The sequence below is a fragment of the Peromyscus eremicus genome, chromosome 16_21, assembly GCF_949786415.1.
Source record: "Peromyscus eremicus chromosome 16_21, PerEre_H2_v1, whole genome shotgun sequence".
In the NCBI taxonomy this organism is placed as follows: Eukaryota; Metazoa; Chordata; class Mammalia; order Rodentia; family Cricetidae; genus Peromyscus; species Peromyscus eremicus.
Genome location: NC_081432.1, coordinates 12,504,857 through 12,532,696, shown reverse-complemented (window position 1 = coordinate 12,532,696; position 27,840 = coordinate 12,504,857). Strand labels below are relative to the sequence as shown.

Sequence of the window (27,840 nt, the reverse complement as noted above, 5' to 3'; positions counted from 1 at the left end):
GGGTGGCTGGACCATGGGTAAAAGAGGTCAGATCAAAGAGGAAGAAAAGTGATTCAAAACTTGCAAGAAAGACAGGATAAATGCTACTACACTTACGGGTACCGAAAATGTTGGACAGGAGGGTGGCGTCAAGTCTTCACATTTTTACTTTCACAGGGGTCAAACTCTCAGGCTCACTGCTTACACAGCCCAAGTCTGCCAATATTTCCCTAGAGTTTCCAGGAGGAAGCAGAGATGGTTCATGCCTAGCTTTTGGGTTGATGACCTGAGACTGAACTTCATACCTTCAGAGGTTTATATAATAAACTTTTATTTCATAGGAGCTGCTAAGCATATGGTTATTTGTTATTTTGGCAATGGAATAAATACTAGTACACACAGTTCTTACATGTGATAGGTTGACTTAGAAGCTTTTGGGTTTATGATGGTACAGAAGCAACAGGTATTATATACAAAATAAACTTAAAATTTTGAAGTTTCTGCTTTATCATAGGGGCATTCATTATGCAATGATAGTGTCTAGTGATGTTGGGCAGCAGCGGGGAGCTTCAGCCCCAGTCAGCATGCCTGGAAATAAAAGGAAATAACCAGAGCTGCACACTGTGGTGGGTTCCTAGTCTGGGGGCTCAGCACATTAATGTATTAAATATGTTTTGATAAAACAATGGTTTTAATTTAAATGGGTTTGAAAGGGTATAATCCATGGTAAATCAGGGTACATCTACTCGGATATGTCTGAATACTGGAAATGAGACGTTAGTTAAATAGCTGGGCATACAAAGAAGATGTGCTCAACTCCTTTATACACACACACACACACACACACACACACAGAGAGAGAGAGAGAGACAGAGACAGAGACAGAGACAGAGACAGAGAGAGAGACAAAGACAGAGAGAGACAGACAGACAGAGACAGAAAGAGAGAGAGAGGGAGACAGGGAGGGAGGAAGGAGGAAGAGAAGGAGAGAGATAGGGGAAGAAAGAGAGACAGACAGAAAGAAAGAAAGAGAGAAACAGGGAGGGAGGAAGGAGAGAGATGGGGGAAGAGAGAGAGAATCAAAGGTTTACTAGTAAAATCAAACTACTTGTCATAGTGAACTTTGAATTTTAAGAATAAACAAACCACCTTGGGTAGGAGTCACTTAAATTACCATGCATGAGTAGAACATTTTTACTAAGTAAAAAGGATAGAGGGTGAGACCGAAAGCCATAAGAGCGGTGGTGTGTGGGACACAACCTATGTAAACGATTGAATTACTTTTTCCTTGACTGGATAGGTTGACTTCAGAAAACAAACACTTCTGTGTCCCTCCCCAGAATGACGAGCATGTCGTTTGTTGTCCTCACTGGGATGGCGAGTGCAGCTAACCTGCCAACAGTCTGTGGAACCATCTAGGCAAAGTTAGAGCTTCAAAGAAAATATTTCTACATAACACTTTAGTTCTCTGGCTATGCTGTTTTTTTGTTTTTTTTTCCTCCTGGACTTCCTGTAATTCTTCTTCTATTTTGCTCTCAGGGTTCACCTCTCCAGGGCATCTGTATTTTTATCGAGGGACAGACAGATCTAGCTGAAGTGCCAGGCATATAAAATTGAAGACTAGAGATATAAACATAATGTTCACATATTGTTCTTAGCTTTTTACATTTCATTTATTTATTTATTATTATGCCTTTATTTATTCACTTATATATTTATGTATTTAGTGTGTGTGTGGGGGTGGGTGGGTATGTGGGGGGGGGGGGTGCGTGTATCTGTGTGCTCACACAACCCACAGTGTGTGTAGAGATCAGAGGGAGTTCTTCTACCCTATATGACCCAAGGCTTGAACTCAGGCCATCAGCAAGTGCCATCTCACTCCTAGCCCGATGTCCACATCTCAACTTGAGTTTTTCAAACTGAGCAATGTGTGTGTGATGTTAAAATGCACTGCCTTAAATAAATAAATAAATAAATAAATAAATAAATAAATAAATAAATAAATAAAATGCACTGTCTTGCATTCCAGACCCCACAAAGTGATCACTGACTATGAAAACCAAAATGAAGTCCTGTCCCCTTTCTTTCTTTAGTGGTGGTTTGGAGCATCATTATATAGTATTTCACATCTTCTTAGACAGATCCAAGAGTTTATGAAAAACAATAGAATCATTTGATATAAAATGTACAGTTTCTGGTGGTGTGAGATTATAAGTTACAAAAAAAATGAATTTTAAGTAAGAATACTTCTATCAGCATTCTATCAGAAATAGAGCCACCAAAAGCTTTTTCATTTTTGATGCAAAATGACTTTTTTGCCTAAAATTTTCAGCAAATATAGATTCAGGTAGCACCAACAACTCTCAGCTATTATTTGAGATCCATAGACTAATATTAAACAGTAGCCCCATCTTCTGATTTGACAATTACTGAACTTTTATTACCATTCAGTTTGGGAATATGTTTAATTTCAAACCTCACTTCTGTATATTCACAGAGCATTCATTAGCTTCATTAGCATTTATTAAAGAGTTTTGCATATGAGATATTGTGCAGAATTCTAGGACCCCCAAGGTATTTAATTCTTGTGTAACTTTACATGAGACATTAATTTCTCTAAGCCATATGGTCTCATTTGCAAAATGGGGCCAATGATATTTACTCATTAAAATCATCACAAGGATTAAATGAAGTAAATATACATCATGCCCAAACATATGTAAATATGAAAATGACTATATGAATTTCTTAAACAAAAACAACCATCAAATGATAAACTGTTAGTAAATTATCTTAAATTAATTCAACCCAAGCGCTATTTTTGACATTCAAAATCTACTGTAGCAATAAAACTACATGAAACTTTCCATTTTTATAATATTCATTTTCTCTGACATAATATATTGCTGTTTCTAATGATATCAGCTTATGTTCATTTCCACTGAGTATATAATTAAATCATGGCTTATTTCTTTTCATGATTTTGACTGCAAATTGTACCTTTATTATTTTTCTGAATTTTCCCTTTAGAGGAAAAAGAATGTTTGGTTAGAAAATATGGCACAGTTTATCAGCAGTGTGCCAGAAGCTGTAATGTTGAGCCCTCTGTTTCTTCCATTTAGGCAACAGACCCAGATGCTGGGATAAACGGCCAAGTGCACTACAGTCTGGGGAACTTCAACAACCTCTTCCGCATCACGTCCAATGGGAGCATTTACACAGCCGTGAAGCTGAATAGGGAAGTCAGGGACCACTATGAACTGGTTGTCGTGGCAACGGATGGAGCCGTGCACCCCCGGCATTCAACTCTGACACTGTACATCAAGGTGTTGGACATTGACGATAACAGTCCTGTTTTTACCAATTCAACGTACACAGTTGTTGTTGAGGAGAATCTGCCAGCCGGGACCACCTTCCTTCAAATAGAGGTGTGTGGATAAGCATTCATTCCAGGGAATCTGTATTATAAGATTAGCTGTGAGGATAAGACATTGAAGTTTAACTACAAATGTAGGGTGAGTTCAGAATAACTTAGATTCAGATAAGCCATGGATAAAGCTTATTATGCCTCAAACATTTCATATTGTGTTTTATGTGAAAACACATCCTCTGGGAGAACCTACAAAATTAAAAGGAGAAAGTTCGCAAACATAAGAAATATAATACATTTTATGTGTTTCGGCATGTATAAAAATAATGCTAGATGGTTTTGTCACATTGACTACATGAAGAAAAATCTGATTTTCTTCAAAAAATTAATATTAAATTTTATAAGTGTTTTTCACATCTACCAAAGGGGTCACACAAATATCAAGCAGACATTAGTATACAAACATGAATGTACACAAACCACACACACATATATATGCATGCATGTGTTCAGATATATGCATATATATCATGTATACATATACACATGTGAACTAATATAACTTCCCCATATACTTTATACGTACATATAAAATACTGTTTATTCTGTAGTAATTTTTTCACTCACTTTTACAACATTATCATCTTCTTAAATGAATTTCCATGTGCAAATCTGTTTGCTCAACTGTAATCTTAGAATCTCATGACATTTTAAGACAATAGCTCAGGTTAACCCATAAATCTCTTTTTTTTTGTACTAGCCCATTTAACTCTTATACAGGGGGTCTGTGAAACATATGACAAAAGAAAAAAAACTGCTTATATTTCATCTTTAAAGCACAGCTTGAATTTCTCTATGAAGACTTTCTTGATATACCTGAACAAATACTTAGATTACAGACATTAATAATCAAATAATGATATGTGCTAACAGGAGAGAATCATCTCTCCATTTGTTTATCCATCTACCTCTTCAACATTCATGCATCATAAGCACCCAAATGTCTTCTGCTATATTTTTAATAATTTTTTTATTTTTTGATATTATAATTATCATTTCCCTTTCCTTTTCCTCCTTCTTATCATCCCCAAGACTCTTCCTTGCTCTTTTTCAAATTCATGTCCTCTTTTCTCATTAATTGCTGTTACATACATATACATGTATGAGTGTATATACATTTTTGGTGATGCAGAAGTGATCGAGATGGATTCACAGCCTCTATGGAATTCTTAGTCACCTTTAGACAATTCTCAACATTGGTAGTCAGAAGCAAGTTCCTAGGAATCTGAGCTATATCTTCTGTTCAACCTTGGGTGGTTCTTTTCAATAGAAAAAGCTACTTTGCAACCGTGGGCTCAGAAGCAAGTCAGTTACCAGATAAAGAGAGAAACAGAAAGGATTATTCAAGGCCGTGTGAAAATAAAACACTCAAAATGTCAAGGGAGAGGCTAATTGATGTTCAAGGTTCTAAGGAGCCAGAAGGCATTGTGTTCTGTCACTGCGTTCAGAGGATTAGATTGCTGTCATTTGAATGTTGAACATCCCTCGAGGCCCATATTTCTCAAGGCTTGATCCTCAGCCTGCGGAATTATTAGAGGTTGGGATACAGGTAGCATGCCCTTGAAGAAGATATTGAGTCTCCTGCCCCTTCCTGTTTCTCTCCACTTCTTGGGTTTTAGGACACAGACAAGGCTTCTCTGGTCCTTGTTTACCACCTGATGTCCTGGCCTCCCATATGTCCACACAGGGCTATGTGATCAGGAGCTGAAACCCCACTTTATAAGTTTCTCAGTAAAGGAATTTTGTGACAATGCCAGAAAGGTGACTAATAGTGTTGGTCAGAGAGAGAGTGGAAACAGGAGAATTTTCAACAGGAGAATGGCATGAAATCTGTGCTTTGACTGGTTCCCTCTACCGTGATATCATCAACAGATAAGAGGAGAACACGACTGACAGAGGTACTCACTCAACAGACCCAAGGTTCTGCAGTTCTACTCTTGCCAATCTGTGACCTCTGCCAAGGTGCTCTTCCCACTCTGTCCACTGAGTGGAATGGCCCTTTTACCTCCACAGAAAACCATCTTTTCAGCGGGGCTCCAATTCAGAACACCTTTGGATAAAACACTGTCTTTCCCTGTCTATTTGGGTATTTGTGCCTCTCTTTCAGGGTATGATGTAGAGAGCAAGATTTATACATCAGTTCATTTGATTCTCTTTACTTCACCTTCTGCATAAGGAGTGCCAAGCAGACACTAGCAGAGGCAGGAAAGTGCAAGAGAGTGGCCTTTGTGGATGAATACATTACCCCATCCTTCCAAGACATCCCTCAGAGAAGGAACTGTTTCCATATTTACTTAGAAGACTTTAGAACCTGTTTATGTAAATCACTCCACAAGTATTTTTAATTCAAAAAGTATTTTATGTTCATTAGCTTTATGCTCTTCCTTTCTCCTTCTCTCCATTTTCCATTTCCTGAAAAATGAGTTACGTGTCTTCTTCTTATCATGAAACCCACGCTGTTCCAGGCAGTGATGCGTTTCCGTCAGCCAGCCCTCACTCACTCTTGTGGGAAACATTCTGATGTAACCATTCTTCTCTCCAACTTGTCATAGGCCAAGGATGTTGATCTTGGAGCAAATGTGTCGTATCGGATCAGAAGCCCTGAAGTGAAGCACCTTTTTGCACTGCATCCATTTACTGGAGAACTGTCCCTTTTGAGGAGTTTGGATTATGAGGCCTTTCCCGACCAGGAAGCAAGCATCACCTTCTTAGTGGAAGCTTTTGATATTTATGGGACAATGCCACCTGGTATAGCAACAGTCACAGTAATTGTGAAGGTAAGGAACCTGGAATGACTGCCCTCCTGTCTCTATATGCCACATCTGTTTCTTCAACTCACAGTGTATTTTGGGGGGGGAAAAAAAGTCATAGGAACTCAATGGTATAAACCAATGATAAAGATTTATTAATATGAAGTACTTAGGAAGACTTGCAAAATAACCCTACAACAAGGATTTTAAAGAGGTATTAAATAAATCTTTGAAGACTGGCTGTGAGTCTTCTACATGCTGTGACTGGTCAAACCAGATCTTCATTTTGATACAGTATGGCCCACAGTCCACAGCAAAGTGGATATTCAGGAAGAAGAGAAAGAGAGGGGGAGAGAAAGGAGAGAGAGAGAGAGTATAGATGAGTAAGAGTTCTCAGAATGAACTAGTTCATTTTGTCATTTCAAGACTCTAAGATAAAAAGGGCTGAAGAGACAGGTGGGTTTATTGTTCAATTCTGCATTAATCTTCCATTTCTCTGACACCGGGGACTTGGCTTACCTCTCTGGTGGCTGTGAATTTGTCATGACTGCCAGGTATAGTGGTCAACACAACTATGGTCCTAGCAAATAGGAGTGTAGGGGGTCAGAAGAAGTCCAATTGGGACTAACTATATCAGATCAATTGGAACACAGTCTGCTTTGATTATATTCTTGGAAAAAGTTGGTAGAACGAAACTGGGCCAACCATTTCACTTAAACAAAACACAGAATCAAAATAGGCTTTTAATTAATCACCCTGTTCCCTATCTAGACTCCAGCCTCCTCGGTAATTCTTCCTTGTCCCATGCTGCTCTTTATTGTAACACAAGGTTTCACGAGGCCTGACAACAGCATCTTTGAGGGATCCATTCACTGTGGTTCATTCCTTCCTCAGCATTTAAAGGATGTTGGACTAATTCTGTGCCTCAGTCCTTCATTTTATTCAAAGAAGTCAAGTATCCCAGTGGATAAATCTGCCTGACCCACGTCATTTCTTATTTATCATACATTTGAAACAAAACTTCTTTAATGTTTAATTACATACATGTTCAATATCAGTTCTTAATTCTCTTCTAACTTATATAAGTATACTAAAATTTCAGACAATATTTCTAATGCAGGTAGTTGCTTTATCTTTTGGGTAACTCTAGGTGAGATGTGCAAATTGAAACTTTAAAACTCTCTCAGACACTATTGAAGCCAACAACTAGAGTACAGGTCACGTTTCTCCACAAATGCAGTTTCCCCAAGCTTGCAAAGTTTCAACTGTTTGTCTTCTTCTAGCAGTGTGGCAAGCTGTTCTGCTGATAACATAATTGCACAGTATTTGAGGAAGAGACATTTGTTCCCCGAACACTCACCACAGGGAAAGCATCTTAAAGACCCTCTTTTTGAAAAGTATGAACAGAGCCATGGTTTCTTTTGTAAAAAAGAAGAAAAAGATGAAATGGTAAAGTATTTAGTGTTGAGCTCATCTAATATTTTAAACCTTGGCAACTGGGTAAATAAACAAATACTTGGAAGAACGTATGTCTGCATAATGAACAAAATATAAGTTTACCACAAATTCCTGTAAAAGACTTTTCCAGTGTCAAGTTCCAATGGTCTAAAACAAAAATCATATAAACAATCTATATTTTGTTGTAGATTTAGAGGGCACTGATAAACAAACTGTTATTGTATAAAAACATAATACATCACATACTATGGGAAATACCTAATATCAAAAAAAGGTCTAAACAATGTAAATGATAAGATCCAATATGATGCCTTGCCTCCCAAACTAAGTTATAATACAAACCAGTTCTTGAAATCTAAGATATGATATAATTGCAGAACTAGAAAGGGTACCAATCAGAAAGGCTGAGCTTGTTCATAGGCAAATGACACCTTCAAGGGATGAGTGACATCAGATGAGTGGCAGGGTTCCTTCATTGGTTATAATTCTACCAGAATGGCTCCAGAGGAGCAAGTGGATGGGGGGATTCTGTGAAGAGAAGTGATTGAGTTCACTCTAGCTGTGCTTGCCTGTCCCAGAGTGCCTGTGTGGGACAGGAAGGGCTAGACAGAGGCTCAAGAATAAAACGTTGCACACAGAGGATCAGGTTGTGGCAAACAGTGGGTCCTAGAAGGACCTCATTCTTTCAAAGGACTCTCCTCCAGAACAAAATGTTGCTATGCAACAGAGTATAAACTAGATGTTAGCTCCTCTAGAAAGAACCAATATACAGGACCCCAGCAATGCTGACAAAGCCACAACACCGAGTAGGGTCCTGGTTTTGATTGGGACATGGTACCCAAGGCTTAAGGAAGTAGCCTGGGCACAAGAATTGAAAACTCTACACATTCCAAGACTAGGGACAGCTGTCATCTTCCTGTCTAAATGGAGGCATTTGAACAAAAAAAGATAACTGTAGGAAACTAGCTGTTGGAATAATGATTGCTATTCTTCCAATTTACTGGATACATGGAGCTGGAAAGATTATTCTGTGATTAAGAACATTTTTTTTTTGCTCTTCCAGAGGACCTGGGTTTAATTCCCAATCCACAGGGCAGCTCATACCACACCTGTAACTCCAGTTTCAGGAGATCTTATGGTTCTTGCATCTGCAGGCATCAGACATTCAAGTAGTGCAGAGACACACATGCAGGCAAAACACATGTATAAAATAAAATTTTAAAATTAAAAGAGACACTGAGCTCTTCCATAGGGTTATTTATCTTGACTAAATAGAAATAATGGCTTTGTACAGTAGCCTTCAAATATCTCTGCTCTTCTCTTTTGCTGGTCAGCATCTTATTAATGTGTTCCTTCTAATGCATTGGCCACCAAATTTCAGAAGCTGAACACCTGGGGAGACATGATTACGGCTGATACAGAGAAATGTTTGGGATCTCTTCATATCCTACCAGTTTAGAATGTGAGGGCTAAAATGTAACCTGTTTCCTCTAGTGTAGACTAATTTCTAAAACAGTCTTATTAAATAAGAAACACAGAGCCAAATACAGAGGTAATAGCCTAAGAGATCAGAGAAATAGCGAATAGCCACTAACTAGCCTTATCTTACCACCAAGCCATAGCTTCCCGAGAGAGCCTCTTCCTGTCTAACCTGCACCTTTATTGCCTTGCTGTTCTGCCTTCTCATTGACCCTAAGCCCAACCACATCACTTCCTCGTCACTGCCTGTCTATACAGACCTCCAGGTCTCTATGGTTGGTATTGGAAATAAAGGCGTGTGTTACCATGCTTGGCTGTGTCCTTGACCACACAGAGACTCTGCCTGCCATGTGATCAGATTAAGGGCCTGTGCTACCACCACCTGACTTCTGTTTATGGCTGACTATTGGACCTCTGATCTCCAGGCAACTTTGTTTATTAACATACAAATAAAATCACATTTCAGCACAAATAAAATATCACCACACTCTAGACTAGAGGAAGCCAATAAAAACCTACACAGAGATTGAATTTGTCCCCAGAACTGTAACAATTACATGGGTGTCTTAGAACTACATCAGTAAAGCATGATGGTTTCTGGAAGTCCTAAGTGTCTTATTCATGTATATAATACAGCCCTTTAACCTTCACTGATTAGCTCTTACACCCCTAATTGAAAAAAACTCTTGTCACAGTTTACAAGCTGTAGCCCCCTTCCAGGGGGAGCGAAGGAAGCTGCTAAGATCTCATTCTTACTAAGCCCTGTCACCAGTTACCATAGGTTCTGTTGTCCCAGCTACATCCTGTCCTCAGCTGCTGTCCCTGCCCTGAGGAGCTACCTGCTAAGCACTGTATGGTGCTTGTCATGTTAGGTATCTTAGTATATCCTTAGAAAGTTTGGATTAAAGTTATTCGGTTTTCCAAGCAATGGTAATTTACATCTTCGGTATCTCAGACTTGTCTCTCGGGAATCTGTTGTAGTGTACTAATTCTTGGAGATAGTACACTCGTGCACACGTGCGCATGTGCACATACATACATACACACACACACACACACACACACACACACACACACACACACACACACCATAGACAAATAACTTTGGGAAACACTAGATTACATAAAAGCAAATGCAACTTCTATACAGCAGGACTTCGTATAATGCTACTATAGACTGTGAATCTCAAAAAAATAAAATGATATTTTTTTATACTGATAAAGAATATTTGGTCCTGTTTGTGAAGCTTCTTCTGGAACTAATGTTCCCAAGAATGATATTTGAGGAAACTGTCCTAGGTTTTAGAGAAAACAACTATTTGGATGGTTGAATATTGAATGGGTTGTTGTATTTAATGTAGATATAACTTCTACCCCTTTTCTGTCTTATCCATAACAAAAATTTTCATAAAAATCTTTAAAACTATGCAATGCAAAATCTGTAAGTTCTCAAGACAAATGAGTTATATTGAATACTTGGAGGATTGTTTAAAACTAGTTTCAGAAAGAGATACTTTGAATGTTATCTGAGGGTTTTCTTTGTTTTGTTTTGTTTTGTTTTTAATGAAAATTCTATTCAGGTCTTCTTCCCTAAAATGTTCTGGTGAGTTTTGTGGTACCCTTTGTTGTTGCCTCCAGCTATCAGGATAATGGTTTAGCATCTGACTCACCAGATTTCAGTTGTGCCTTTAGTGAGCAATTTAAGGTCTCCAAACTTCAGTTCTTTATATTTAAATCATAAAAATGAGTGTAAGCCTGTAATATCATGGTTGGAGCTTCAATGTCCCTCAAAAGTTCTTCAGTGGGCAGTGCAGCAGCATTGGGGATGATGATCCCACTGATTGGCTCTCCAGAGCTCTAACCTCATAAAGGGATTAACCTATTGATAGACATGGAGGACAGGGCTGGGGAGGGTCTTTGATATTAAAGGTGCTCTTTCTCTTTGCTTTCTGGCCACCAGAAAGTATGAAACTTTGGTCTACAATGCTCTTCAAACATGGAACTGTAACTCAAAATAAATCATTCATTTTTTTAAATTAATTTTCTCAGATATTTTGCTGCATCAAGAAGTTACAAATTCAGAAATTCTCTCTCTCTCTCTCTCTCTCTCTCTCTCTCTCTCTCTCTCTCTCTCTCTCTCTCCCTCCCTCCCTCTCTCTAACAAATCTAGGTATCTTAACTAGGGTTACTATTGCTGTGATGAAGCGTCATGACTAAAAACAAGCTGAGTAAGAGAGGATTTATTCAGCTTACACTTCCAGGATTTATTCAGCTTACACTTCCACATCGCAGTCTACTATCAAAGGAAGTCAGGACAGGAACTTGGAGGCAGCAGCTGGTGCAGAGGGCATGGAGGAGGAGTGCTGGTTACTGGCTTGTTCAGTCCACAAGACTGGCTGTCTCAGCTGGTCTTCAATATATGCTGGAATCCCCCTCCCCTGCTCCAAAAAACCCCAGGCTCTATGCCAGTGATGGAATGCACTTGCAAGTGAGGGAGGAGGAAACAAGCAAATGGTGTGGCCCAGATTAAAGGCCTGTGTCTTCCCACCTCAAAGATCAAGACTAGAAGTGTGTCTACCTACTTCAAGTTAAGCCAAAATCCCTCACAGGTCTACCCTCCATCTTTGGGTTTCAGTTAATTCCAGATGTAGTCATGTTGACATCCAAGATTAGCCATCACAGTCAACAACTAAGAAGGAACCCTCAAGTGAAGGTTTTAGTTTTCTAATACTATGAAAATATTACAGAAATTGATTTCTATTTAAGAAAGTCCCAGTGCAAAAAGAGGAAAATATGCTGTTTGTCTCAAGGCATGCCTATGTTGACTGCCCACTCAGGAGTGCAGGGATGAGAAGTGCCAGAAAATGTAACACAAGAACTCAGCAGGAAAAAGAAAACAGAAGAGAGATCTTGACCCTACAGGGAACAACAGTGTGGCAGCTCAGACATGGAGTCGGGTAGCCAGGAACAGACTTAATTGGCACAGATAGTAGAACCAACTGTACTTGACTGAGGAGGGCATGGTGGCCAGACAGTGGCACAGGACAGTGCCAGTGCCAAACACAATGGCGGAAGCATGAAGTCTGCTCCATCCGCTGTTACCCACCACTGTGTCTTCTTGGGGGGCATCAGAGCTGAAGGAGATTTAGACCATAATGGATTCATATTTCTGAAATCATCACATTGGTGTATTCTCTTTATGCTTAGTTTTCTTTTTCAACTTGTTATTCATTTACAAACTGGCCAGCTAGCTAATAGCATCCTGGAATGATGTTCAAATTATTCTCCAAATCTACTCTTTGGTCTGAAAAAAAAGAAAACAAAAACGGTTTGCATGATTATTTAAGACCTTAATTTTGAAAATGAATGCATGATACTCATGTTTCCTTCCAGCTAGATAACAATATCTTGAGGTCAAGTTTTATTTGCAGGATGCATGGATTTAAATTACAAGCTTTACTGGTTTAAAAAAACAAAAACAAAAAACAAAAAACAAAAAAAAAAAAAAACAAACATAGTGAGAGATCCCTGATGTTGTTTTAGTTGAAAGCCATGGTAATATTTAGAATGCTCTATTGAAACACAAAAACTAATTTTTGTTTAGATCAACAAATATAACCACAGGAAGCAAACTGTAATGGGTTTTAATGATAAAATTAACTATAGGGCAGAGGAAGAAATCTTTCCTCTTTCCAACACTGCCCTCTAGTGGGGAAGTTGAGCTTTTAAATTTACAGCATAATAGAACACACAAAAGCAGAGTTAGTTATGTGCGGTTTTTCTTTGATGTCCCTGAAGCATAAAAATAATGAACTATTGATTATGCATGTTGGCATTGCATTTCAATAAACTGCCTCATCTGAAACAGCGCATTGTGGGAGAATGATGGGCAATCTGCCACATATCTCAGCCACAATAGAGATTACAAGACGAAAACATGTAGAGTAGGCCATCAAAAGAAATACTGCTACATTATAACTATATTGATTTATTCTTCACGCTGTCAATGGCAAGCAAAAATAATGAGGATGATAAGCAATCTTGTAATGGCCTTCTGTTATTATAGCCTTAGGTGTGTGTGTAATCGGTTTATGAGAACAGATATCCAAACACCCATGGTGAACTCATAAAGGTGAATCTAGTAAATACCTTCCCAGCAGAAAAGAATAAAAGGTCTTTTCTCTCAATACCACCCAAGAACTGAATAAATGCAACTAGAAGAATACACCCTTACAGCCTATCCCAAAGAGGGAATGTTTACAAAACTTTGCATTTCCTTGGGCCAGAGGGGCATGGATAGCTACAGAAGAAAATACACAGGGGCACATTGAGTTTTTCAATCTTTGGAAAGCCATGTGGTTAAAAGTGTGATGTTAGATTTTCCTTTTAAAACCTCTAGAAGTTACAGTTTAGGGGTACAAATTGGATTCCCAACTTTAGTTATAAGATACACTCACTAAATTAACCACTACTCTTGAAAAAGCAGTGAACAGTGTGTATGCAAATGAGCAGTGTGTATGCAAATGACAGTGTGTATGCAATGTTTCCTTCATTTTCCCTACCTGGATCCCAAGATGTGTCTCTACACCACCCCTTATGGAGAGCCAGCACTTCTAGGTGCATTTGCTAGTTCAGATTCTACACTCCCTAACTTACCAAGAAAGCCTTCTTTTTATAGAAAAGGTTGTGAGCATTACGTGTCTGAGGAAATGGTACCTTTTATTTTTCAATTTTGCTGACTGAGGACTGTTTCTATCTCATATCTCATACCTTTGGGTTATTCTTATCCAGCCTACCATACTGTACATATGAAAGGAAACTTGCCTCATTTCTCAGACATAACCACCCCGACCATTCAGAAAAAAAAAAAAGAAGTTTATAATTGGTTAATTAGTATATTTTGGATTAGCATTGGGTAGAGAAGATGTCTCTGAGCACATATGAAAGAATGTCTAATGTAGTTTTACCATATTCATTTAAGAGCAAATGAGAAAAGGTGCCTTGGAGAGTAAAAAGAGCTAATTAACAACATGTGCACAATGCCTAAATGGGTTTGACCTGAAGCACTCCCAAACAGTGCAGACGTTGATGCTTAATCATACATTAAGGCAATCACTGTAGTAAACATTATTTAGTCAGAAATAAATATCACACAGTTCTCCCTAAATGATAAGATGGTTAAGAAAAACCTTCTTCCTCTCAGGAGACTTGATTTATTGTTTTTGGCTATAACTAGTAAATAGATCAGTTTGGACAAAGTCAGTAACTGTCTGGACCATCACCTTTATGTGTCAAAAGGAAGTTAGGAGAGGTTTCTTACAGGAATATTGTTATCTGGAGTCACTTAGTATCTAATAGTATAATATCCAGTGCTTAGTTATCATGGACATAACTTAGTAAATACCTACTTAATAGCTGATAGTAGGCCTTAACCAACAGAGTGAAAACGAAATCAGATGCATATAAATTGCTTTGAAATTTTCCCTTAAGTAAATTAATGCTGTTTTCTATCTGTAAGCATATGTAATTCCAAATATCATCACTGTAGTGTGCTTCAGGGAAGATTCCTCCTTACTATTTTTTTTTTTTTTTTTTTTTGGTTTTTTGAGACAGGGTTTCTCTGTGTAGCTTTGCGCCTTTCCTGGAACTCGCTTTGGAGACCAGGCTGGGCTCGAACTCACAGAGATCCGCCTGGATCTGCCTCCCGAGTGCTGGGATTAAAGGCGTGCGCCACCACCGCCCGGCTACTATTTTATATTCATAAAAATGAACACCAAATCAGAGGACATTTCAAAGCTTGGTCATACAGTCATATTAAGTATGCAAGATATTCAAAACAAGTAATAACACATCATCTTATCCCATTTCCTGGACTGAAAAGTTTTATGTTGTTGTTGTTGTTGTTGTTGTTGTTGTTGTTGTTGTTGAGACAAGGTTTCATCTGTGTAGCCCTAGCAGCTCTGGAACTTGCTCTGTAGACCAGGCTAGCCTAGAACTTAGAGATCTGCCTGCCTCTGCTTCCCATGGATTAAAGGCATGCCAAGTTCAGAATGTAACATTTTAAAAAAATCACATTGGGAGCTAGGTGGCTGGGTAGCTTGTTTGGTAAAGTTCTTGACTTGCAGGTGTGAGGACCTGAGTTTGAGGCCCAGAACCTACATTTAAAAAAGAAGAAGAAGAAAGAAGAGAGATGGGGGGAGAAAGGGGAGAGGGTGGGATAGATAGGAAGGAAGGAAGGAAGGAAGGAAGGAAGGAAGGAAGGAAGGAAGGAAGGAAAGAAGGAAGGGAGGAAGGGAGGAAGGAAGAAAGGAAGAAAGAAAGAAAGAAAGAAAGAAAGAAAGAAAGAAAGAAAGAAAGAAAGAAAGAAAGAAAGAAAGAAAACAAACCATGGGGGCATTGCTTATATAACTGCAGAGGCAGAGACAGACAGATCTCTGGGACTCATAGACCAGTCAGTCTGGCCTACTGGTAAGTTCCAGGCACGTGAGAGACCACATATCAAATCAAGAGTTGCAAACATCCACAGAATGCCACCTGGAGTTGTACTTGAGCCTTCAAATGTACATGGGAACACGTGCACGCTCCCACCACACACACATGCCGAACTGGCACACATGGACACATAAACATTCGCACCATAAAAGAAATTTTCTTCATGTTTTTAAAGGTTAGAATTTGCATCATACCTTTAGGGATATTGTGGAGCAAATTCCAAGCATCACTTCAGCCTTGAAAGTGTGTGATATTCTGAGGTTGGCCGTCAGCTGACATCATAGACATTGACATAGGGACCTGGCTTTTCTGGGTTGTCAGTTGGGATATAAATAGATATGGAAGGGTGCAGCTGACCATGGCAAATAGGTTGCATGACATAAAGAGCTGAATCGACCTAACCATTTCCCCAGTCTTGACTACAGCACTAAATTCTCGTCTCCATTTTACAGGACATGAATGATTACCCTCCAGTATTTAGCAAACGTATCTACAAGGGGATGGTGGCTCCAGATGCTGTCAAGGGGACACCAATCACCACTGTTTATGCTGAAGATGCAGACCCTCCTGTAAGTAGAGACACTGGCCAGTGCTCTGAGTTAAGTGAGAAAGTGCCCAGTCCCTAGGAAAGCAATGAGGTCTTGAGGACCTCTCCTTCCTCTCAGGAATCCTTATTTAATACCCACATGGCTACCTTGACCACTGATGAAGCTAGACAGCCGAGGATATGCTTTTTACTGAGATTTCAAACTTTTTACTATTTGTCAGCCTATGTTATATTAATGATAAACATATGCAGAACTGTTTGCATTTGGAAACAGTCACCATCATGCAGAGTCTTTAAGTTCAATTTTGAACAGAAAAGTTTCCACATTCATGCTTTTTCTGTTTTATTCATGCATGACCATTTTATAAGAAAACACTAAGTCCACATATAGCATAAGACTGCATTTTTATAAACAGAAATCTCATTTTTTTTGGTTTTTTGAGACAGGGTTTCTCTGTGTAGTTTCGGTGCCTATCCTAGATCTCACTCTGTAGACCAGGCTGGCCTTGAACTCACAGAAATCTGCCTGGCTCTGCCTCCCAAGTGCTGAGATTAAAGACGTGCCCCACCACGAAATCTCAATATTTTTTTTCCAATATATTTAGAAGAGTTTTCTTTAACTATGTAGAGCATTTACCTATTTTAAAACATCCCAATTGCCAATCAAGGCAGGGGGCTTTCAACTAATACATTATTATAACAGAAGTGGGGAAATTTTTCTTTAATGTTGTTAAATTATTACATTTGATACAACTTAAAAGTAATAGCTCCAGTATAAAATGCTCTGCATAAAACCTATGATGCTTTCCACTGTTTTTTTTTTCTGAACAGAATATTAAAGATTTGTATTTTTACTTTGAGTGAACTCATGCTACTAATGGATTCTGGAAAACACAAATAAACATATTAAGCTATAATTGAAAAGTCAGGGGAAAATTAAAGTCTTGAATCATGTAAGCAAGTTAAAAAATATTTTTAGTGCTAATATCCATAGTATTTCTAAAACAATTTTTATTTAATGAAAAGTCAATAGCAGTCATAAAATTTGTCAGTTCCAACAGTGACAAGCTATATGAAGTTTATTGTGACTGTAACATCTGAAAAAAAAATACATTGACTTTGGAAGCAACTATCTTTAGTTCAGGAGCAACTTCCCTGGGATATTAAAACATTTTTGTAACTTGTAAGTTGGCGCTTCTAAAAGTCTCTGACTTAAACCTTTAAAGTTCTTTGAAAAATTGTTCCAGGTCCACATTTCTGTGGAAGAAACTTTTAATTTGCAGTCTCTGTTCTTTAGTGATTGTTGAAATATCTGATAATTGATAATGATGTTGATGATGATGATGATGATGATAATAATTGATGATGATGATAATTGATGATGGTGGGGTGATGATGATGATGATGATAGCTTCACAGCAAGTAAAAACTTAATTCAGATCATCCCATTGGCTGAGCATGTTGGCTTCAGTGGCTACATTTAGGTGCAAATTTCTGTTTCAGTTTCTACTCTTGAAACATAGCATGTTTCACAATAGCTAGTATTTGGAGTTTGTCTTTTTAACTCTTTCTACAGATTTGTTCCCTTGAATTAAGATGCCTGTAGTTGGGCTACATCCATGACAGTGCAAATAGTCACCCAAATCCAAGGAATTTTTCAGACGACAAGTGCTGTATGCATAATTTTAAAATATTATAATTTTGTTCTTATGCTTTGATGTCAGTCTCATAAAATCATGTGTTTTTCAGATATGCTTCCCTGATGCTTTCTTCTCTCTTAATGTTACAGACATTTACCAATAGACAATGATTTTAATTTCCTATCCTGTAGAGTTTCTCTTCCTTTATCTGTTTCAGTACTTAAGGCTATTACTGTCTAATATACTACTACATGTTTATTTGGTGACCCCTGTTCTAAACCAAATTCTTTTTGAAGGAAACTCACTCCCACATTTGTATTCCCACATTTTAGTTCAGTACATTATAGCCAGCTATGAAATATTTGCATAATATGATAAATAGATAATGTTTTTTTACGTACTCTTCAGTGTTGGCAAATTTGTAAGGACCTCAGAAATCTGGCTATGTATGATATTCGGAAGGTTTGCTGTCTTCAAGCCTCAGTTAGGTCACTGAAGAACTGAAATTTAAGAATGATACATATTTATTCTTAGCACGGCTTCTGACCCCTCCTGTTTTATGTATCATTGCTATTCAGAAATTGCTTTTATGTGTAGAGACTTACCACGTCTTTTCCAAGACATCCCATTTGATTCAAGGAAAGTGAGAACCAGCCACACATTTGAAACGCTAAAGTAGTAACAGCAAACCGTTTGAAGGATCAAATACAGAAACTGAGTGCAGTCTCAAAGCCAGAGAGAGCACTCTTTCTGAATATAAATTAAAAATTATAAAATGCACGTTGTACAAAATTAAAGTGCTCTGGAGGGAGGAGCAATCTTCCAGGACTCCAACACGGTTGGGATTTTCTCTTCCCCTCTACTGAGATGGCAGGATTGACATTACATTCTCACATGTAATTGAGGGACTGATGGATTGCTGGGAGAAAAAAAAAACTACTAACCTTTTCTTTCTGATCACTAGGGACTTCTCACTTCAAACTTTCACAAAACAAAACTGTAAATGTAATTCCCGATCATATATTTTGATTCTTTCTGAAACTACAGGTCAATCGGATGGAATTCTGTCTGTAGACAGGGCTACAAATTAATCTATTATATAATTAGTATTAAAATAGTGCCCTCTGTCAACACACGGCCATGAACCAACTGGGATACATAAGTAACGCTGGCTGTTTACCCATTTCTAAGAAGTGAAGCATGGAAGCTCAACTCCTCAGTGTAATCTTTCCTTTCATGTGTTTTAGGATTAATGAGATTCTTGTTAATCAAGGTGTTAATGAGAACATGCTTAGTGTTAGTAACTCATCAACTTCCTTATTTAAAAAATAAATACATAGTCTTAGAGAATTATGAAATAAAATCCCCATAAAAAGATTGTAAATTACCAACAGCAATTGACTTAAAATCTATTCCTAAACAGTAAATAATATTACAATATTTCTTCAGAAGGAATAATAAGACAGTAGTCACTAGTGTGATGTACTTCACACCCTTCTATGAAGACATGAGACTAAGTAATTCTGGATTCAGACAAGCCACCAAGGAGTTATTTGTGGAGTGTTTGTACAGTTGTCTTTAACAGCTGTACTCACCAGCCAGGGTACCTCTGCTGATCTCCACAGAAGGGGGAAGATGGCCATTGATTTTATTTCTACAATGAGTACCATGTGTTTTGTTAAAAATACTGTAATGTCACCAGGAACACCAGCTCATTATGATTCTCTGAGAAAGCTTATCCTTGGTTCTGTAGCATTTTGTAGCCGACGTGTTCATAAGAGGAGTATCATTTTCATCCATAACTTGCTATTTGCTTGCTCCATATGCAACACTGAAAGCTGCCCATAACCAGAAATATTGTAAAATTGTGTTTTCACATCTGCTTAGTGTGCTCATCTGTTCTTTTCCTTGGATATCTTTACTGATCAATTTTTCATCACTCCTCATTTCCCAGCCTGTCTTGTAACACTGCATTGATTCAACTTATTGCCAGCTAGGCTGCAGAAACCAATGTGACTCCACAGTCTAGAGCATGTGGGGTGTACATAGCTGGCAGATTCTTTCCTTCACTATAAAGCTGAACCAGAATGCAATCATGGTCTACTGCACTATGAATGGCTTATAAACATTGAGGTGATATGGCCCAGCCCATATCCCTTTGGTTTCAGAAACTTAATTAGATGGAAAAAAACAGCACCATGAAAAAGATGTGGTGGGATATTTCAATGATATATGGGGTATAGTTGGATTTGAAGACAAAAAGATGAGAATTCAAGGAAAGGTTTTACGAGGCAGCATGTATATGATTAATATTTGGAAATGGTTTATTAATATGTTTTAACTACCTCTCATTTATGATCTCTGGGCTTACATTATGTTATGTAGCATTATAGTGATATGTTATAGGTAATGTGTCATGAATGATAAGTTACTAAAAACAATTATATGGCGACTATTATTTGTGATCAATACTACATTCAGATGAAAATATCTCTGGTCCCATTTAGAAACTGTCAAGCTATCAAGGCTAAGGGGCTTATCTTTGTTATTTTTTTATTGAAAATACATTGTTCACACAATATATTTAGATCATAGTTATCCTCCCTCATCTCCTCCCAAATCCTCCCTACCTCCCCCCTTGGCCAACTGTGTGCCTTATTTCTTTCTCTCTTTAAAAAACACACAGGCAAAGAAAATAAAATGAATAAAATAAAGAAAAAGCACAAGAGAAACACAACACAGAGGGACACACACACACACATACACACAAAGTAAAACACAAATTTGTAAATTATAATACAAGCAAAAGATCGGTAAGGTGAAAACTGCCAAAACAAAACAAAACAAAAAAACCATGAGACAAAAAGGCTCCAAAAATAGTGTTGAGTTCATTTTGTGTTGGTCGTCTTCTGCTGGGCATGGGCCAGTGTGTTTTGTAAACCCAGTGAGACTCTATTGGAGAAACCCTTTTATCTTTTGTAAGTGGTTGTCAATTGGAGATAGCTTCCTAGGTATGGATGTGAGCTTGTGTCCACTTTCACCTCTTAGCCCTTGGGACCCCAGCTGGCTTGGACCTGTACAGGCCCTGGGCATGTTGCCTCAGTCTCTGTGAGTTCCTATGTGTGTCCATGCTGTTTTGTCTGGAAGACACTGTTCTGTTCCTATCATCCATCCCCTCTGGCTCTTACCATCTTTCTGCTTCCTCTTCTGCAGAATTCCCTGAGCCCTGAGTGGAGAGGTTTGATGAAGATGTCCCACTTAGAACTGGGCATTCCAGAGTCTCTCATTCTCTGCACAATGCCCATTTGTAGGTCTTTGTATTCCCATCTACTGCCAAAGGAAGCTTCTGTGATGATGACTGAGTGAGACATTGATCTATACATATAGCAGGTGTCATTAGGGGTCATTTCCTTGCTATGATGCTTTAGTAACAGAACAGTAGTATTTGGTTTTCCCCTAGGTCCGTAGCTTAGCTAATGTCATTTTTTTCTAGCCAAGCAGTGTCAGACATAGTCCTTAAATCCAATCAGATAGTGGTTAGTTATTCCCACAACTTTTATGCTACTATTGTACCAGTGTATCATACAGACAGATCACCAATGTAGATCAAAGGGTTTATAGCTTTTTAGGTGTTTAACTTTCTCCTCCAGTAGTGTGCAGAGTACCTTCCAGTACCATGAGCACTAGTTAATATAGGTGAAGGTTAGCCACCAGCTTATCTTCTCCATGTTCAACAAGGTTGTAAGTATTGCCGTTCACAATAGGGCCTTACAATCACTTTGTGGAGAACAAACATAGCCTTGGCAATAAACTTGGAGTTGTTTGGGGGTCTCCTGGGGATTCCTTTAGCTAACAACTCAATTAGATGTAAACCGTTCCTGGAAATGGAGGTTTCACTAGGTGGAAAGAGATATATAGCTGGGCCTTTTTTCCCCCTGTTATTCAGTAATTCCATTTAGATTTTTCTCATATATGTATATATTTATTTTGTGAATCATCTACTGTAGTCATTTCCATATGACCCCTCAAATGGCCCTTAGTGTTAGCTATCCTTCCTCATATTCTCTCCCTTAGCTCCTCCACCTCTCCATTCAATTCTTCCATTCCATTCTCCCTCTGCCACTCCACAACTGCATATTCTATTTCCCCTTCATTGGGAGACCATTCCCTCCCCACAATCCCTTACTCTATACCTAACCTCTATGGTTATATGGATTGTAGCATGTCTATCATTGGATTAGAAGCTAACATTCACATATTTGTAGTTTGGGATGTGGGTTACCTCACTCGATGTGATTTTTTTCTAGCTCCACCCACTTACCTGCAAATTTCATGATTTTATTTAAATTTTTTTTGGCAGCTAAATAAAATTCTATTGTGTAAATGTACCACATTTTCTTTATCCATTCATCTGTTGATGGACATCTAGACTGTTTCAATTTCTAGTTATTATGAATAGAACAGCAATTAATATGGATGAGCAAATGTCTCTGTAGTAGAACATGTGATCCTTTCAGTATATGCCCAAGAGTGATATATCTGAATCTTGATCTACGTCTCTTCCCGGATTATGGGAGAAGTACCACACTGATTTCCATTGTGATTGTACCAGTTTTCACTCACACCAGCAATGGATGAGTCTTTCCTTTTACCTACACCCTCTCCAGTAGGAATTGTCATTTGTTTTGTTATTGTTGTTTGTTTGTTTGTTTTTTCATTTTGTTTGTTTATCTTTGCCATTATGACTAGTGTAAGACAAAATCCCAAGTAGTTTTTCTTTGCATTTCTCTGATGGCTAAAGATGTTGAACATTGCTTAAAGTGTTTTCTAGACATTTGTGTTGCATCTTTTGTGAATTATCAGTTTAGATCTGTATCCCATTTTTAATTAGGTTATTTGTTTTCTTGATGGTCAGTTTTCTTAGTTCTTTACATATTTAAGTATTAAGCCTCTATCTGATGTGTCATTGGTAAAGATATTTTCCCATAATGTAGCCTGATACTTAGTTTGCCTCTTATAACTGCCTTCATTGTGTCCAATAAATTTGGGTGTGTGTTGTTTTTATTGTCATTCAATTGTAAAATGTTTTTAATTTATTTCTTAACTTCTGTCTTGATTCAATTTTCATTTAGTAGTGAGTTATTCACTTTCCATGATTTTGTAAGCTTTCTGTTGTTTCTGTTGTTTTGATATCCAGTGTTAATCTTTGGTGTGCAGAGAGGACACAAGATGTTATTTCAATCTTGTAGTTGTTGAAACTTGTTTTTTGTCTGAGCATGTGGTCAATTAAAAGTATCATTTTATGATGTAATTCATATCAACCCTTTTCTTCTTGTAGAAACAAACCTTGTGGACCAAGGTCACAACACAAAGGACATTTCCCAGGGCAGTGGGTTTGTCTTTGGGGTTCACTCATAGGTTTCCATTAGATATTGAATGGGATGCTTTATTCTGAACATCTTTTCAGAAGAAAAAGTAGCAGGCATACTGAAAGAGATACTTTGGCTCTTTGTAAGCGGGATTCTTGGCTTTAATCATCTAGGAAGGCAATGATAACTTGGCTCTGCTGTCATCCATACTGTAGCTTCCAAAAATGCACCAGAGAATAAATAAATATATGTATTCTGATTTTTTTTGCTGCTGCTGTGGGCAGGAAGTTGTTTTTTTTTTTTTAATACAGGGATTCATATGGCTGCAGATAGAAGAAATTGGCAGGAAAAAAATATATTGACATGTTGCAGAGTCCAGAACACTCATGAATTTATGTAACATGGTTTCAATGATGTCTGATTAAATAATACAAGTTATATGAAAGATAGCTTAAAATCTGCCTTAGAAGTTCTTTTGTAGACCTCAAATATGGAAGATGGTTGATGAGACCCAGTTTATTACTTAGAAAATAAAAGTTAATAAAGAAATAAAGAATAGTTAAAAAATCAAAGTTACCTATTATGACAAATTATTCTGTGATATGTAAGTTTTTTAATAAAACGTGATAATAAAATCCAGAGGACAAACTGGCTACCATATCCTTCATCCAATTTAGAAAAGCAAAAGGGCAATGCAGATAGAGACAAAAGAAATATGTGAAGGCCACTCAGGCAGAGGAATGACAGCTATTGGAAGTGAGGGTGAAGATTACAGGGTTCAAAAGGCACACTCAAATGTCAGTGCAGAGTTCCAGCTGCGGTGGAGAAGGAAGTTGTAGACAACTTAATAAAAATCTACATAGAACGGGTGCTTTGATCTGAAGCCATGATAACTCAGCTGCCTTTCAAGACCAGGGACGGCTGAATCGGGCAGAAACTCTAGAAGAAAGCTAAGACAATAAACACAGACTTGGGAATCTCCTGAGCAGAATTTAAAGCTAGGAGTGAATTCATTCTCCAAGACAGAGACACCCTAGGGCAGAAGAACAGAAATGTCTACAGAAAAGAGGAATTTGCCTGTGTTCAGAGCAGATTATATATGCAATGACGAGGAAGAAATGAAGGTGAAGGATTTTACTAACAGAATGTAACCTACATAAGGACCACAGCTCTGTGGATTGACAGTGCACTGGGTAACAAACCATCTTGGGTACCCACAGTGCTTCTGCCACTTTCCTTATGTACTCAAATTACTTGAGTGTTCAACTTTCATTTCTGGGTCAGTTTTTCTTTTGTCATTATCTACTTGTACTGCATTTTTTGTCCATTTATTTAGAGGTGTTTTTTTTCAGAAATGAGTTTTGAGTTTCAGGTATAGATCTTAAATGAATTTTGTTCATTTATCTCTAAATATCCCACAGTTCTTATTTTCTTTTTTTGCTAAACTTCTTACAGAAGGTCTCTGTAGGAATTAGTCATGGCATCTTAACTGAATATGTAGGTATTCTGAGGTGATCATGTCCTTAACGACAGTTCATGCTATGTGTGAGTGAGCCCCATCCTTTTGCACACTGATCCTTCCATCTCTAAGTAGTATATCTTGTCACATCTTTGCTTAGCCGAGGATAGACCCTTAGTTCATATACATACATATATATATATATATATATATATATATATATATATATATATATATAGTTTTATTTTTTGGTACATATAAAACATAATTTGACAAGCTATTGGAGCCTTCTAATGTTTTCTCTTTAACACTGTATGTGTATGATCCCTGCTATTTTATGTCATTTGAAATTATATAAAGCCAAGGTAATTTTATTATTATTTTGTATTTTGTTTTTACCTGTCTACTGGAAATAATCTACTCACTAGTAATGTAATTAGATATTGATTCCCATGTTAATATTGTCTGGTACTTATGGCTCCTTATACACAAGCGTAAATGTTCATTAACTCAAAAAAGTTTCCAATGGCTTCAAGAAAATGGGTTTTGCATGAACCTGTACCAACCCTACACAGCCCCTTCCTCATACATCCACTTAACCACTCTGTAGGAAATTGCTATCGCTTAGCCTAGCAAATGTGTCTAAATCAGGCAAGTTATAGAACAGTTACTCATACATTGTCCTTCGATTCTTACATGCAGAAAAAAGAACAAAAACATACAACTGAAGGTTGGACCATGTGAACATCAGCTCCCCATTTTTCTCCTCCTCTGTCCCTGTCAACCTCTGTTCTCTTCTCTGTTTCTTTGACTATGTTAGATTCTTAGTGCAAGTAAAATTAGGTAATATTTCCCCTTGCGTACATTCCTCATACAGGAAGAATTAAGTAGCATTTTTCTTTATGAATTTATTGTTTGGAGCTGCTTCATACCCTTAAGGTGCATTCCCATTATTGCAAATAGCAGGATTTTCTTTTCTGTTAAGATTGTATATACATGACAAACTTTACACTATATGTATATCTGATTATTTTGTTCCATTACAGACTCATTGAAATTCCTCACCTTTGTATGTTTGCAGCATTTTTCACACAGACCTGCAATTACCATCTGTACTAATTAATTATATTTTCACCATAATTAAGTCAAAACATATTACCTTTAACCCATAAGAAAGGAAGTCTAAAGTAAAAATTGTACTGATAACAAAAATAATTGAAATTGCTTATAATTTCTTAATATAACTTTATATTTACTTTGCTATTAATGATTTCTACCTTATAGGATGGAATTATATTGTGCTTTAGTTTCTAAGAAAACCTACTGTAAGTGACCTCATGATAAGATTCTTCAATCTGAACCCATAGGGTATAGGTATATCATATTACACTGTCAGAATATCTATAATAAATAAAACTCTTGTAGTAACATGTAGGCTTGTAGATGTCAATTTTAGCAGACAAAAGACATTGCAGAGTTAATACCATCTCTTTCGCATTAAGAATACAAAATTAAATTTCATGTATTGCTTCTTGGTTTAGCTTGTTTTATTTGCATGGGAGATTTTCACTGAATACCTTATCTGATGAAGCAATTTATATGAAGAACAAATTTTTCCTGAAAATAATGTAAGAAGATACATAAAATGCACAAATAAAATAATTATATTTGACAATCAAATCATTGCCCAAAATGATACAGTTTCATTTAAATAGACATTTTTAAAGTATGTCTGTGTATGTGTGTGTGTGTGTGTGTGTGTTGCACAACTCCTAATTGGTCTTAATAAAAACCCAGAACCAGATATTGGGGTAAATGCTGAAAGATCAGAGAAGCAGAGGAACAAGCCACAAGAGAAACTTCTCACCATTACTGAATCCTCAGGCAGAAATGGGAAGATCCTGTCTCCATGAATCCTCAGTCTGAATGTTCCTGAGTCCTCAGCTGAAAAGACTGAGTTCCTGTCTCTTTGCACTTTATATGCCTTCCTCCGTCCAGCCACGTCACTTCCTGTCTCAACCTTCCTAGTGCTGGAATTAAAGGCATGTGACTCCCAAGTACTGGGATTAAAAGTGTGAGCCATTACTGCCTGGCTCTGTTTCTCTTTTAGACTGCATTAATCTCATGTAGTCCAGGGTGGCTTTGAATGCACAGAGATCCAGACAGATCTCTGCCTCCCGAGTGCTAGGATTAAAGATGTACATCACCACTGCCTGGCCTCTATGTTTAATCTAGTGGCTGGCTTTGTCCTCTGATCTTCAGGCATACTTTATTTGTTAAGAGTACAAACTGTATTGCAACTAATATACAAACTATATATACTAGAGAGAGGGAGAGGGAGAGAAGGTAGGTACGTGTGCATGTGTATATCACTTTGAACTTAAAATAGTAAAGTTAATTATCAGGTCAAATTCTACATATAGTACAATTACTTCACTCCATGAATCAGATATATTTTGTGTCTGTTGAGATGTGTGTCTATAGAGTGAGGAATGAAACCTACAATATATATAAAATGAGGTGAGGAGCCCATAATAGCACCACAACCTTATTCCTCATTGCCAAAGAAATTTCAGAAAATGGTATTTAATCTATGTATTATCTATCAGAACTCCTTAACCCATAGTGAAGATCATAAGCACAGGATAAGGACAAAGAAATTTATCTGTCTGTCTGTCTCTCAATATTCCTGCCATCTTCAGAAATAAATGTAAGGATGGGAGTATATGAACAGATATTAGTGGGTGGAAAAACCGTAAACACATAATGTGTAACCTAATGAATTGAGATTAGAGCCTTAACTAATTCTAATTTTTTTTTTAAAAAAAAAAAGGAAGAGAAGGAGTGTTCAGTTAGGCATGATGGCACATGTCTATAATCTGAGCACCATGAAAACTATAGCTTATGAGTGATTTTAGTTACTATGCTGTACTGCAGATAGAATGGGAACTAATGTTGGTAAAAACTCTGTTTTCATGCCATATTTTTGCTCTTTATCATTATGACAACCTGGAAGTTATGCTTCTCAATATGCTGGGAATATCCCAGTTGGGTTTTTCTGCAGTATCAACTTTCCCAAGCATGTTTTATGAATTGTTTTTCCATGTTATTCACATGTTAGAGGAATATTGCCTTGAAGATGTCATAATTATTAAATGAGTTGCATGCCTAAGAACCATATTTCAGTATAAAACATGTCTAATAATTTTGCTATTTAGATGAGGAAATCTCAGGAAG

At 37.5% G+C, this 27,840-nt stretch overlaps 1 protein-coding gene across 9 annotated transcripts in view; it reads left to right on the top strand.

Annotated features, from left to right (window-relative positions):
- Pcdh15 (protocadherin related 15) overlaps positions 1-27,840 on the top strand; it is a 623,956-nt gene that overhangs the window by 436,083 nt on the left and 160,033 nt on the right. For all 9 annotated transcript variants that reach the window (XM_059244015.1, XM_059244010.1, XM_059244012.1 and 6 more), the window contains 3 exons: positions 3,102-3,407; positions 5,962-6,186; positions 16,041-16,157. In XM_059244015.1, the coding sequence (XP_059099998.1) occupies positions 3,102-3,407; positions 5,962-6,186; positions 16,041-16,157 (648 nt within the window). The remainder of the gene's footprint in view (positions 1-3,101; positions 3,408-5,961; positions 6,187-16,040; positions 16,158-27,840) is intronic.